General features: G+C 41.8%; 1 protein-coding gene across 1 annotated transcript in view; it reads right to left on the reverse strand.

Moving 5' to 3' along the window:
• Positions 1-5,912: 5,912 nt before the first annotated feature.
• The window catches only part of LOC118399464 (protein FAM135B-like), a 60,558-nt gene continuing 51,985 nt past the window's right edge, over positions 5,913-14,485 (reverse strand). The window contains exons 17-20 of the mRNA XM_052472159.1: positions 12,093-12,244; positions 11,487-11,597; positions 10,897-11,010; positions 5,913-10,732 (exon numbers count right to left, since the gene is read on the reverse strand). Of these exons, the coding sequence (XP_052328119.1) occupies positions 10,527-10,732; positions 10,897-11,010; positions 11,487-11,597; positions 12,093-12,244 (583 nt within the window). The 3' untranslated portion in view covers positions 5,913-10,526. The remainder of the gene's footprint in view (positions 10,733-10,896; positions 11,011-11,486; positions 11,598-12,092; positions 12,245-14,485) is intronic.

Genomic DNA, 14,485 nt, shown 5'->3' on the forward strand with positions numbered 1-14,485 from the left:
CCTATTTTTGACCAGCTAATAGCCTAACCATCGCTCAAGCAACATTAACGTTTGAACTAAACGTTCAAATCCTGTTGCTGCAGGATTATTTTGCTGTGGCAATATAGGTCAAATTAAAATCCTACATATGTACAGTACATCTCTCTCTCTGTCTCTCTCTCTCTCTGTGTGTCTCTCTCTGTCTCTCCATCTGTCTCATTCTCTCTCTCCATCGTGTTCTCTCGCTATCTCTCTTGCTCTCTCGCTCGCTCTCTCTCTCTCTTTCACAAAGTATACATCTCTCTATGGATGTTAGTGAGAACATGTTGACCTCTGCAGCAACAGTAACAGGCAGAATGATCTAGATGTGTCCAAGTGCATTCTCCACCAATTGGTGGGTGTTGCCAGTAATGTGCACGAAGCCAGGATGTTACTTATCTACATTACAGGGTCTTGGAGAAGCTGATAACCTTTGAAATGAAGGGGGACGGGAGCTGCTGTGGTCAAAACAAGAGCTCACTATTTGTCTGTAACATGCTCTGCGTGGCTCATAACTTATGGATCCCTTTTTGAGGATCACGTTTTTTCTCCGTTGTTTCGACAGGAAGGATGGACTCACACTGACAATGAATCACCAGTGAGGGTTCTACATGAAATGTCAAATACTTCTGGATCAATACTTTGGCCTGTACCTCTGTCTGTGAGTCTCCTCGCCTCCTCGTTAAGTATGCCTCTGACCTATAGATCCCTTCACAGCCTACAGACAAACATGCCCAGACTCCAAGAGGTATCCCTTTGAATTCCACCAGAATCCATGTGCACGATGACTAAAGATGACAAAGAAAAATAGTCTGTGTTATCAGCAAAAGATTATCATCCGCCTATGAATAAGGTGAGTGACTTGATATTCAATTTCATCATAACATGAAGTGCCACAATAAACTGAACCCAAAGTAATTTCACGCTGCCTCACAACCTTCTAAACAACAAGAATAGAGGAGGGTAATGCCATCTTCTGGAGAGTCTGATTATAACAGATATTTCCATGACGGAAAATTGGATTGGTAAATGGAATGGGGTGGCTGTGTGTAGCCCACAGGAGGCTGCTGAGGGGAGGACGGCTCATAAAAATGGCTTGAATGGAGAGAATGGAATGGTACAACCACATGGAAACCATGTTGTTGATTCATTTGTTAACGTTGCATTGATTCCGTTCCAGCCATTACTATGAGCCCTTCCTCCCCAATTAAGGTGCCACCAACCTCCTGTGGTTTAGGGCTACAGCAGTAGGCCTATGTCGTTGTGTCAGAAAAGGGTATGTGTTTGTGGTTAACCATATTGCTACCAGAGTTAAGGATGTTGGTGGGACTGAGAGAGCAGATTCTGGAGACGAAACCTATAGAGAACAGAGACAGCATAAGTTCTAACATCTATGAAGACGCTCGTTAACTGGCATCTGAGTTCTGCGACAGCTTTATTTGGTGAAATGATCATGGCTTTGATTTGAGGGGGTCTGACTAAACCATGCTTAACTCTACAACAGTGTTGGCGAGTAGTTCCCTTACATGTAAATTCAACTAGTAATAGAACTACATTTTTGGACTAGCATTGTAGTTTTTTCAGTACATAATTCGTTTTTTGCCATGTACTGGTGTAGCTAACTACCTGAACTGCCCGTAACATTTTTGCACACAAAAAAAGTACTAAATTATTAGCACAATAACTACACCCTTGTTTATTTCTCTCTCTGACCACTGGGCTAACCTGACACACTCCGTCTCTGGATGTCACAAAGAGCTCACTACACTGTGAACATTTGATGTGTTCCTGTAGGCATGTTTCTTAACTTGACATTTCAGATTCTGACGAGGTAGTTTTGATCAGTGTACTACTTTTTCAAAGTAACTTTAGTTAAACAAGCGGTAGCTGTACTGTATTTTAACATCTTCCAGTGTGAGTAATTGGTAGCTTGGTAAACTATATTTTTAGACTAGCTTCCCCAACAACAGATACAGTATATCTGTTAATTTTGTGGTGGTGTGTAGGCCACACAAGGTCAGGTCACTCCTGATCCGTCTAGCCACTGTTTATTCTCATATGGTGGTGAACTGAACTCCACATGCTCATAGTGAACGCTTGACTACCCCTGCAGGACATAACTTCAGCAGAGACCACACTATAGGTTCACAGTAGAGACCCGCACCATGTCACGACACACCACCTCTGTAACCGGGTAGAAACCAGTAGATCCACCATCTCTGTAACTGGGTAGAAACCAGTAGACCCACCAGCTCTGTAACTGGGTAGAAACCAGTAGAACCATCAGCTCTGTAACTGGGTAGAAACCAGTAGACCCACCAGCTCTGTAACCAGGTAGAAACCAGTAGATCCGCCATCTCTGTAACTGGGTAGAAACCAGTAGACCCACCAGCTCTGTAACCGGGTAGAAACCAGTAGAACCATCAGCTCTGTAACTGGGTAGAAACCAGTAGACCCATCAGCTCTGTAACTGGGTAGAAACCAGTAGACCCATCAGCTCTGTAACTGGGTAGAAACCAGTAGACCCATCAGCTCTGTAACTGGGTAGAAACCAGTAGACCCACCAGCTCTGTAACCAGGTAGAAACCAGTAGAACCATCAGCTCTGTAACTTGGTAGAACCCAGTAGACCCACCAGCTCGGTAACCAGGTAGAAACCAGTAGAACCATCAGCTCTGTAACTGGGTAGAAACCAGTAGACCCCACCAGCTCTGTAACTGGGTAGAAACCAGTAGATCCACCACCTCTGTAACCAGGTAGAAACCAGTAGACCCACCAGTTCTGTAACCGGGTAGAAACCAGTAGAACCATCTGCTTTGTAACAAGTAGATGCAGAGATTATAATGCATCCACAGAAATATATTGTACCGTAGCCTAGAAAATACCTAACCTGGTCCCAGATCTGTTTGTGCTTTTGACCATTGTCAATGCCATTGTCAAGATAAACATTTGGCAAGACAATTCCATAAGGAGAGCAGAAACAGACTGGCACACAGGCTAGAAAATACCACCTAGGTTGTCCATCACAATGTCAATGGTTTGATAGATTTATATCATATTTATAAAAGAAACATTATATTCAGACATAAATGTTGATAGAAGTGGTGTGCTTGCTGGCACTACAACCCATCATGTTTTAATTCAATAAATCTCATTAAACATTTTTTTAATATGACAAATAATCATTTCCTTCTGCTTGTTTCCAGTGGATTTGACACATCTGTCTATAGTACAGCCGATGTTTCTTCATATGATCTTTTTCATGATTTATATTCTGACACATACCATCTATAACCTCTGAACAGAGAGAGCAATCTTTAATACAATGGGATGAAACTGAGAAATTGATTCCATTGTGTGTGGTCAGTAATTATGAAAGGGGTAGAGATAGAGGGGGAGAGAGATAGAAAGAGAGATTTTCTCTGTGCAGTGGTGTAGAACATTGTCCCCCTGTACGGTGGTGACCTGTAGAGGCCTGCCCAGGTGGACGGTACAGGACCAATCAGCAGCAGCCTCACTGAGCAGGTGGAATGACTTTCATGCCCTTTGAGTCAAATCTATTAGACATGTTCAGCTCTCTGTAAGGCTACTTGCACTTACCGACTTAGCAAACAGATGTTTGCCCTCGAAGGGAGAATAGTGGAATGTGTTGCACACTATGACTTAGTTATCTGCAGTTGAAGTCGTAAGTTTACATACACCTTAGCCGAATACATTTAAAATCAGTTTTTCACAAATACTGACATTCAATCCTAGTAAAAAAGACCCTCTTTTAGGTCAGTTAGGATCACCACTTTATTTTAAGAATGTGAAATGTCAGAATAATAGTAAAGAGAATGATTTATTTCAGCTTTTATTTCTTTAATCACATTCCCAGTGGGTCAGAAGTTTACATACACTCAATTAGTATTTGGTAGCATTGCCTTTAAATTGTTTAACTTGGGTCAAACGTTTCACGTAGCCTTCCACAAGCTTCCCACAATATGTTGGCCCATTTCCTCCTGACAGAGCTGGTGTAACTGAGTCAGATTCGTAGGCCTCCTTGCTCACACACTTTTTCAGTTCTGCCCACAAATCTTCTATAGGATTGAGGTCAAGGCTTTGTGATGGCCATTCCAATACCTTGACTTTGTTGTCCTTAAGACATTTTGCCACAACTTTGGAAGTATGCTTGGGGTCATTGTTCAATTGGAAGACTAATTTGCGAGCAAGCTTTAAGTTTAACTGATGTCTTGAGATGTTGCTTCAACAATATATCCATGTAATTTCTTGTCCTCATGATGCCATCTATTTTGTGGAGTGCACCAGTCCCTCCTGCAGCAAAGCACCTCCACAACCTGATGCTGCCACCCCTGTGCTTCACGGATGGGATGGTGTTCTTTGGCTTGCAAGCCTCACCCTTTTTCCTCCAAACATAACAATGGTCATTATGGCCAAACGGTTCAATTTTTTGTTTCATCAGACCAGAGAACATTTCTCCAAAAAGTACGATCTTTGTCCCCATGTGCAGTTGCAAACCGTAGTCTGGCTTTTTTATGGCGGTTTTGGAGCCGTGGCTTCTTCCTTGCTGAGCGGCCTTTCAGGTTATGTCGATATTGGATTCGTTTTACTGTGGATAGAGATACGTTGTACCTGTTTCCTCCAGCATTTTCACAATGTCCTTTGCTGTTATTCTGAGATTGTTTTGCACTTATCTCACCAAAGTACGTTCATCTCTAGGAGACAGAACATGTCTCCTTCCTGAGCGGTATGACGGCTGTGTGGTCCCATGGTGTTTATACTTGCGTACTATTGTTTGTAGAGATGAACGTGCTACCTTCAGGCGTTTGGAAATAGCTCCCAAGGATGAACCAGACTTGTGGAGGTCTACCATTTTCTGAGGTCTTGACTGATTTCTTTTGATTTTCCATCCTTGTCAAGCAAAGAGGCACTGAGTTTGAAGGTAGGTCTTGAAATACATCCACAGGTACACCTCCAATTGACTCAAATTATGTAAATTAGCCTATCAGAAGCTTCTAAAGCCATGATATCATTTTCTGGAGTTTTCCAAGCTGTTAGTGTATGTGAACTTCAGACCCACTGGACTTGTGATACAGTGAATTAGAAGTGAAATAACCTGTCTGTAAACAATTGTTGGAAAAATGACTTGTGTCATGCACAAAGTAGATGTCCTAACCGACTTGCCAAAACTATAATCTGTTAACACAAAATTTGTGGTGTGATTGAAAAATGTGGTTTAATAACTCCAACCTAAGTGCATGTAAACTTCCTAATTCAACTGTACGTTACAGTAATGAAACTTGTGTTATATTGTACTGTACTGTGCAACATAATATTAGAAAGATGAGTGAGATCATAGTTTTTTATGTACTGGTAAGGTTAGTAAATATCATACAGAAAATGCATGGTTTTCAGAGGGTTCAGTTAAGGAGTATTTTGTGGGATACAGTCCTATTAAACTGCACAACCATATGGTACTAGCCTTTTTTTAGGGGGTAGATCAGCTATAATATTGAAGGTAGATTGTGACTACCATCAATGTAATTGTCTGCATAATTTCCAATCCCCCATGATTTTTGTAAATATATATATCAAATACATATATTTTCCTTTATTATTTTCCCCTAACCCTGAAACCCTCCCCTAATTGGAGTAAACTAATGAACGACAACACTTAGGCTTCTACTTCCAACTTATACAGTACTATATTTGTTTTTACAGACAGTATATTTTACAATAGTTATCTTTTTGTTTGTTTTTAGTCCCATCCTTCACCCTTTATGCTATAAGGCTTTGTTCTCTGATGGTTGTAGTCACCTGTACTAAGCTTAATACAGACATATTGCATTTACAATGGGTTTCTTTAGCTGAGAACAAAGAAGGCAAGCTCCACAATTGCATAAAGAAACATACTTTTTTTATTATAATATAATGTTGATATTGTTTATCATAATGTTCTGAAATATATGTATGTATATTTTTTACATGGGCACAAGCTACTAAGGAACACATACAGTAAGCAAACTTAGAAAAATATTAGATTAGTATTATTGGCACAGATTAAGTTCTATTATATTGTTAGCAAAAAAGAAAATACTTGATTAAATAAATAAATACAATGTCACTCACAAGTCAAATGTTTTTATGGAACATTCACACCAAACAGCTGGAAATGGGTCATAATCCTCAGCAGACAGACGATGATAACAAATAAAACCACTACACAAACATGTCACAAAGCTGCCTTGGAGCATTTTATGCAAAAGCACACATAGAGGACACACGCGCGTACACACACACACACACACACACACACACACACACACACACACACACACACACACACACACACACACACACACACACACACACACACACACACACACACACACACACACACACACACATTACAGGAGGCTGCTGAGAGGACGACGACAAATCATTTTAGCTGGAATGGAGTGAACGGAATGGTGCTCGATACCATACCATGCATGCCATTCCAGCCGTTACTATGAGCCCGTCCTCCCCAATTAAAGTGCCACCAACCTCCTGTGACACAGTGTAACACAGTGTAACACTGTGACACAGTGTAACAAAGGACGATTCACTCTCCCAATGACAAATAATAATCAAATAAAATAGAAAAAGTCAACATATCAGGGGTTGCTTTGCTGGACAGAGGTAAGTCATGTCTTCTGTAGGAAAATATGAATGTTTTAAATCATTTGAAATGGGAAGTGTTTGTCTTCATAACAGCACCAGAACAGCAGCCCTCTCTGACTGTGTGAAGCAGGCATGTTTTTTCCCATCAGAATGTTTTGCTAAACCAAAGCAACATAAGGCATAAAGTCCATGTAGGCCTACAGCTACTGTATTATGTACCTTCAGGGAAAACACAGAAGCTCACAAAAAAACTAGTATGACATGTCAATGAATTAAACCACACAACCTGTAAAGCATGAATATTAAAATCCCAATCCACACCTGCCCTTGGAGAGCATGAAAACTCAAATCTTAAATTCACGAAATATGTGGCCCTTTGGACAAACAGATCGTGGCCCTTTGGACAAACAGATCGTGGCCCTTTGGACAAACAGATCGTGGCCTTTTGGACAATCAGATCATGGCCCTTTGGACAAACAGATCATGGCCCTTTGGACAAACAGATCATGGCCCTTTGGACAAACAGATCATGGCCCTTTGGACAAACAGATCATGGCCCTTTGGACAAACAGTTCATGGCCCTTTGGACAAACAGTTCATGGTCTTTTGGACAAACAGACCATGGCCCTTTAGACAAACAGATCATGGCCCTTTGGACAAACAGATCATGGCCCTTTGGACAAACAGTTCATGGCCCTTTGGACAAACAGATCATGGCCCTTTGGACAAACAGATCATGGCCCTTTGGACAAACAGTTCATGGTCTTTTGGACAAACAGATCATGGTCTTTTGGACAAACAGATCATGGCCCTTTGGACAAACAGATCATGGCCCTTTGGACAAACAGTTCATGGCCTTTTGGACAAACAGATCGTGGCCTTTTGGACAAACAGATCGTCGCCCTTTGGACAAACAGATCATGGCCCTTTAGACAAACAGATCATGTCCCTTTTGGGGGTAAAAGCAAACAGGCAAGAGGGATGTCAGAAGGAAATTCTGCATGAAGCCTGCTAGCTCTACCAGACTGCTGACACAGCTTCTGTAGAGGTTTCGCAACCAGCCATTCCCTCATTGTCCTGACGGGAACAACCCAGCCCCCTTTCTATTGCTGTGTGTGTGTGTGTGTGTGTGTGTGTGTGTGTGTGTGTGTGTGTGTGTGTGTGTGTGTGTGTGTGTGTGTGTGTGTGTGTGTGTGTGTGTGTGTGTGTGTGTGTGTGCGTACGTCTTAACGGAAGCCATTTAATTAAAGTCAATCCCAGTGACACTCTGCTTACCAGTCAGCACTGCAGCAAACAGAGCAGAGACGACTTGGAGATGTCACCTTTTGCACTGCAAGGACACTAGGAAAGGGCTTTAATGACAGTGACAGCAGAGCACCAGGAGATGGGACATTACAATAGGAGACGAGTAAGGTCAAGCTTTGTCGCTTGCCGCTAGCTGCATGGGCACATCTTTGAAAGCTGACCCGCGAGCGGAGAACGGAGTATGTACAATATCAATTGAAACAGCCATACACGAAGGACAATGTTGGAGTGCAAGGACTTCGTCAAGCAAGTGTATCTGTAGGTCTACTTGCTGTAAACGTCCAGCATGAAGTGTACTTGTCAGTCAAACCAGTGCAAAGAATAACTACAGGTCTGTGTCGGTATATGAAAATGTAAACATTCATTTAATCTCGATGGACAGAAGCATAGTACCTACTAGTAAGTGCCCATAGTAGAGACACTGTTCTGGGATGCAGGGTGACTCCCTCCTTTTTATACTGTTCCTGGCACAGACAAGGTAGCGACATTAAAGGTTCAATGCATACAAAATCTAACTCTAAAAGCAGCGCACGTACAGTATGAGAAATCAGAGAGAGATCTATAGGTCATTTCCAAGGGATATGAGCCATAGTGATTCATACTTCAAATCTATTTCAAATATTAATCAACCAAGATAAATTACACAATGGACTCAGTCACAGTAATACTCATATCTCAGTATAGTAATACTCATATCTCAGTAGTAGTAGTAGTAATACTCATATCTCAGTATAGTAATACTCATATCGCAGTAGTAGTAGTAGTAGTAATACTCATATCTCAATAGGATCACTACAGTCGGTAGAAGGTACATAATAGCTTATGAAGGAAGTTGGGATATACCTTATTTTAAAGAACACAAAGGCATTACAAGGTTGATAAGCCTTCAACTCAACTCAGCAGTTTGATGGACACACAAATGCTTTCAACAAACATACACTTTTTTAGATATGTAATATACTGTATATAAACGTATACAATAAATATATAGACCACCTTTTTCTGGCATTGTATGTATAGAAGGTTCACCTCTTGATTTGGCCTTCATGTTATGTGTTGAAATTGTATGATATAAAATCCACAACACAATGGTCATAGTCTGACAAACGTATGGATATGGTATAATTTAAAATACATAATTTAAAATGATATATAAATAATTTTCTTAAAAAGAAACGTTTGTACAATATAACATCACCACAGTTCTATGTGGAGTTTGATACGTCTATTATAACATTTACAATTACGGAGTTAAATTCCAAACAACTATCTCCTTCGTTTTTTAAACAAATGCATACATGTACTCCTTCGTCCAGTGATTCGTAGATCCTTCGTCCAGTGATTCGTAGATCATTCGTCCAGTGATTCGTAGATCCTTCGTCCAGTGATTCGTAGATCCTTCGTCCAGTGATTCGTAGATCCTTCGTCCAGTGATTCGTAGATCCTTCGTCCAGTGATTCGTAGATCCTTCGTCCAGTGATTCGTAGATCCTTCGTCCAGTGATTCGTAGATCCTTCGTCCAGTGATTCGTAGATCCTTCGTCCAGTGATTCGTAGATCCTTCGTCCAGTGATTCGTAGATCCTTCGTCCAGTGATTCGTAGATCCTTCGTCCAGTTATTCGTAGATCCTTCGTCCAGTGATTCATTCAGACTAGCCACTTCAGGTCAGGATACATACCAAAATGAAATGTTCTTGATTTGGTAGCGCTTTGGGATGAACATTAGTTGTACATTATACTGACTACACTTTGAGATGAAGGGGTAAGGGATGAAGGGGTAAGGGATGAAGGGGTAAGGGATGAAGGTGTTCATAAGGCCTATACAACACCAGTATGAGCCACACGATGCACCACGTCAGTTGTTTCACTTGACATACTTGTATACAGATGTTAATATGGATGGGATGTATAGAGCTTATGACCACCTCTTTGACAACAGGGGTAACATAGGTATACATACTTTAAATATACACTGTACATAGTCATGGTGCAACCCCCTTTCTCTCACCAAATCCTCCTATCCTGTTAACCACAACAAAGAGATCTTCATATACACCTAGAGCCTCTCTGAGCCAGTTTCTCTAGAGCTACAGCTCAATTTGAAGTAGTGGTTCTACTTTTTTAAATATTTGAGCCTCTATTTAAAGGGATACTTCAGGATTTTGTCAATTAAGCATTTGCTTTACTTCCCCAGAGTCAGATGAACTAGTGGATACAATTTTTTTGTCAATGCATCCAGTATGAAGGAAGTCAGAGGTAGTTTCGCGAGCCAATGCTAACTAGAGTCAGCCCATTGACTGGAAGTCTGCTGTATCAACTAGCAGGCTAGCAGTTTCCATATACTTCCAGTCATTGCCCTAACGCTAGTTTGCAATTGTGCTCCTGCTAGTTAGCAACTTCCTTCAAACTGCACACAGAGACCTAAAAATGGAATCCACAAATTCATCTAACTCTGGGGAAATATCTAAAGGGCTTCATTGTCGAAAATCCTGACGTATCCCTTTAAAGTAGTTTGAAGTACTATTTGAAGTAGTTTTAAGTTCTATTTGAAGTAGTTGAGCCCTGCGACCAGGAAGAACTTCTCCAAGAAGAGTTCAGAGTCGAGCACAGCGATGTGAGCGGCTCGGCCAATCAGAGTGTTGGCGGTGTTGGGCAGGGCGTGGAACACATTCTGGCGAATCAGACAACAGTCCTTAGCCCCCACCAACGGCTGGAGTAGGTTGTTGATCATCTCTGTGTACACTGGACCTTGAATATGGAGACAGAAATACGCACGTCAACAGAGACAAAGGTACAGTACGTGATGACGATTGTTTACCATGCTAACCATGATTCTTAGATGTATTTGGTGGAGAATGCAAGCATCTGGTCTTTTTAATAGGAACATAGGAGCTGCAGTGAGTGGTGCTAACCTGTGGTCCTGTCTTTGAGTGCAGTCCTGCACATCTCTATCCTTGCAGAGTGGAAGGGAACATATCGGTCCTGAGGCGATGCCACCAACACCACATTCTTGAAGAACTGGAGCCCTGAGAAACCAGACAAACAGAGGGCGTAGACAGAGAGACAGAAATAGAGAGACAGAAAGTGTTTGTGGGTTATATTTCTATATTACTTGGTGCCATCATCATTGTTTGACAGCCCTCGACTGATGAGGCTGTGTTATTTCTCGTGTCTCCTGTCACTGTGCTCTTAAAAGAGTGCACTACTGGGTTTCAAATGACAGGGTTTGGATCATTTTGTCAGCCCGGCACAGCTCGAAGAAGAAAAGTGTTTTTCTGGCTTATGTACTTGGAGTCTTTGACAAACGGATGCTTTGTTCATCTCACACAGTGGGGGTGCTTCCCAGAACAGAGTTAGCTAGCTAGTGGAGTCTGTGTGTTAGCCAAATGACATATGGAAAGGAAAAGAGAAAAAAAAAGACAAGATGAACAACATTTTAATGAATATTTGAGCTCATTATGCTCTTACAATGTAGTTCCTCCTACATTATAGCCATACCTACCTGGTTTCTGACTGAGAAGATAGAGGAAGGTTTTCCGAGGATCGGTGTGATCTCTGCAGGTGAGCTGCAGCAACGATCCAGATTTCTTCAGCTTCTGCATCAGCCACAGACCTAAAACAACCACAGACGTCAGCCACAGACCTGTAACAACCACAGACATCAGCCACAGACCTAAAACAACCACAGACATCGCCTACAGACCGAAAACAACCACAGACATCACCTAGAGATCTAAAACAACCACAGACATCACCTACAGATCTAAAACAACCACAGACATCACCTACAGATCTAAAACAACCACAGACAGCCAGAGACCTGATTCAACCATCTGAATATAAGACACACACATCCCCCATTGAAGACAACCCTGGGATGATCTCAGGGCAGAGCTAAATACAGTACAATTAATACAGACTGGTAGGAAGCTGCTGAGGAGACAAAACCAGAATCAGAAACAGTCTTTGGGGTAATACAGTATATATAGTCTGCACTGTTTCTATTCTCCATGCTAAGTCAACGATGCATGTATGTATGTTTTGCAAGGATTACAAAGACCTAAGTAAGTAGGTAAGTATGCTGACCCGACCTCCCTCCCTACCTCACCTGTGCTGACCAGCGTGCTGTTGTTGTACAGCGTTCCCAGGTGTGGTCCGGACAGAGACAGGAAGGTGTGCAACTTGACCAGGTAGCAGCGGAACCGAGGCCTTGTCAGCACCGACCGGATAATCACGTTCCCCAAAGAGTGACCGATGAAACTGAGGGTCGGAAAAAGGAGACAAACAGAACCGACAAACAGAACAGAAACAAAACAGACAAACAGAAGAGATCAATACATTACTCTGCTGCTGCCCAGGTCTCGTTAGACCTAAAGAATGATCAAATGAAAAGACTGCCAAGACTGACTGCACAGTTTCTTATTATAGAATAGAAACTTTGCACAGCAAGAAGTGCCTCCAATTTACTCTATCAGTATAACGTGTTCAGGACGAGGGTAGCTCATCCCAATCTAGCCCCTTGAGTTTTGTCAAGAAAATAGATCTTTATGTTTTTAACTCCATAGAGATGATTAATGTCCAAATAAGCGTCCTCCAAAGCAAGGTAACGTCTTGACGTCTTAATGGCTAAGATAGTAATTAGCTGCTTTACCCCAGTAGTCCACGGGGCGTTAGATTTCCTTAGATGTTAAGTTCTCATCTGCTAATTACAGTAGTATCACCGTCATCACAGTACTGGGCAGCATCCCTTAACACCAGCTACAAACCACCTCATCTGTTTCCTCGAACACTAAATATAGTGGAGGCGATGAGGAGAGAGACAGCTGCTACTGTGGCACTCCATGTCTTTAGTCACATTTCTCCAGAGTATAAACTATGTTGAAAAGAATGCATACTTAAATAGCACACATGGAAACTCAGATAGGAAAATTGGCATATTTAGGGCAATTATTGTACATGATGAATCACTGTACTTGATTTGGATCCATTAGTGTTCTGCTGTGGAGAGAAATATGTTTCAGTTCTTCACATCAAAGACAATGCTAAGTGGTTGAAAGTGCATGGGAATATCCCCCATTACTCGGTTATTAAAACCTTCTCTAACTCAGAGGGGGCTGGTGGGAGGAGCTATAGGAGGACGGGCTCTATGTAATGGCTGGAATGTGAAGAAATAGAACGATATGAAATACATTAAACATATGGAAACCGGTTGACCCCGTTCCATTTCTTCCATTGCAGCCATTACAATGAGCCCATACTCCTATTGCTCCTCCCACCAGCCTCCTCTGCTCTAACTGGCAATCAGTTTGATAGGGTTGAGGATTGAACTGAGATAGGGGGGTTTTCTCATTTGGGCAAAAGGCCGTACTCTGTCCTCTCCTCCGTGCCCCGGAAACCGATAAGTGGTCGAGGAGTGTGTCAATTCATTAGTCGGCAAACAAAAGTGTCCTCCACTTCTCATCGAGGATACTCATGTCTATCCTAAGGTGGAAGAGCATTTAAATCTGCCACAACCCCTTTGAATCAGCTTTCATGTCAGAGGACAAAGAAACATGCACATGTTTAAAAACAACTCATTTTGTCATCTATAACATGTCTTGCACAACTAACTTCATTTGTTTGATCACTTTACACATTTATTTGGGGATCCACCCCTGTAAACATCATTTGCCTAATGACGGCCGTCTCATTTCATCCACGTTCCCTTTCCTCGCAGACTCTCCTTTGACCTATTTCAAAAGGAGGCGCGAGAAGACAGAGGAGAGAGGACGCATACTCCTAGTGTGCTTTCTCCTCGTCTCCTTCTCAAAACTAATTGGAGGAGTAGGAACCTCTGCCTTTCTCATACAATGGGTTTTAAGAAGGTGACGAGGAGAGAGGACGTGAGGAGGATGCACTTGAATGCAATTCCCAGTGAATATCATAATGTTTTCATATGCTGCCATCTAGTGGCTATTGGGCTGTTTTGTTTCTCCATTGCCTCCTATTACTGTACCTGTGTCTTTATGTTATGTGGTAGTTAGAATACTAACATTAATGTTGTGTGGTAGGTAGAACGGACCATAATGTTGTGTTGTGGTTAGGACACTGACATTAATGTTGTGTGGTAGTTAGAACGGACCTTAATGTTGTGTGAGGATTAGGACACAGACCTTTTAATGTTGTGTGGCAGTTGGAACTGCATTAATTGTTGTGTGGTAGTTAAGGCAATGGGCCCAGTTGCATAAATTAGGGAGGCTGCGAATGTTTTCAGCTTTTTGTTAAAAATCGCACAAAATTTCAACGTCCTGCTACTCATGCCAGGAATATAGTATATGCATATGATTAGTATGTGTGGATAGAAAACACTCTGAAGTCTCTAAAACTGGTTAAATCATGTCTGTGACTATAACAGAACGTGTGTAGCAGGCAAAATCCCAAGGAAAACTGTTCACAAAAAAACAAAAACAAATATCCCTCCGCCAGTCAATGTATTGTCTATGGCCAGGGAAAATAGATCGC

Source organism: Oncorhynchus keta, chromosome 20, assembly GCF_023373465.1.
Source record: "Oncorhynchus keta strain PuntledgeMale-10-30-2019 chromosome 20, Oket_V2, whole genome shotgun sequence".
NCBI classification, from domain to species: Eukaryota; Metazoa; Chordata; class Actinopteri; order Salmoniformes; family Salmonidae; genus Oncorhynchus; species Oncorhynchus keta.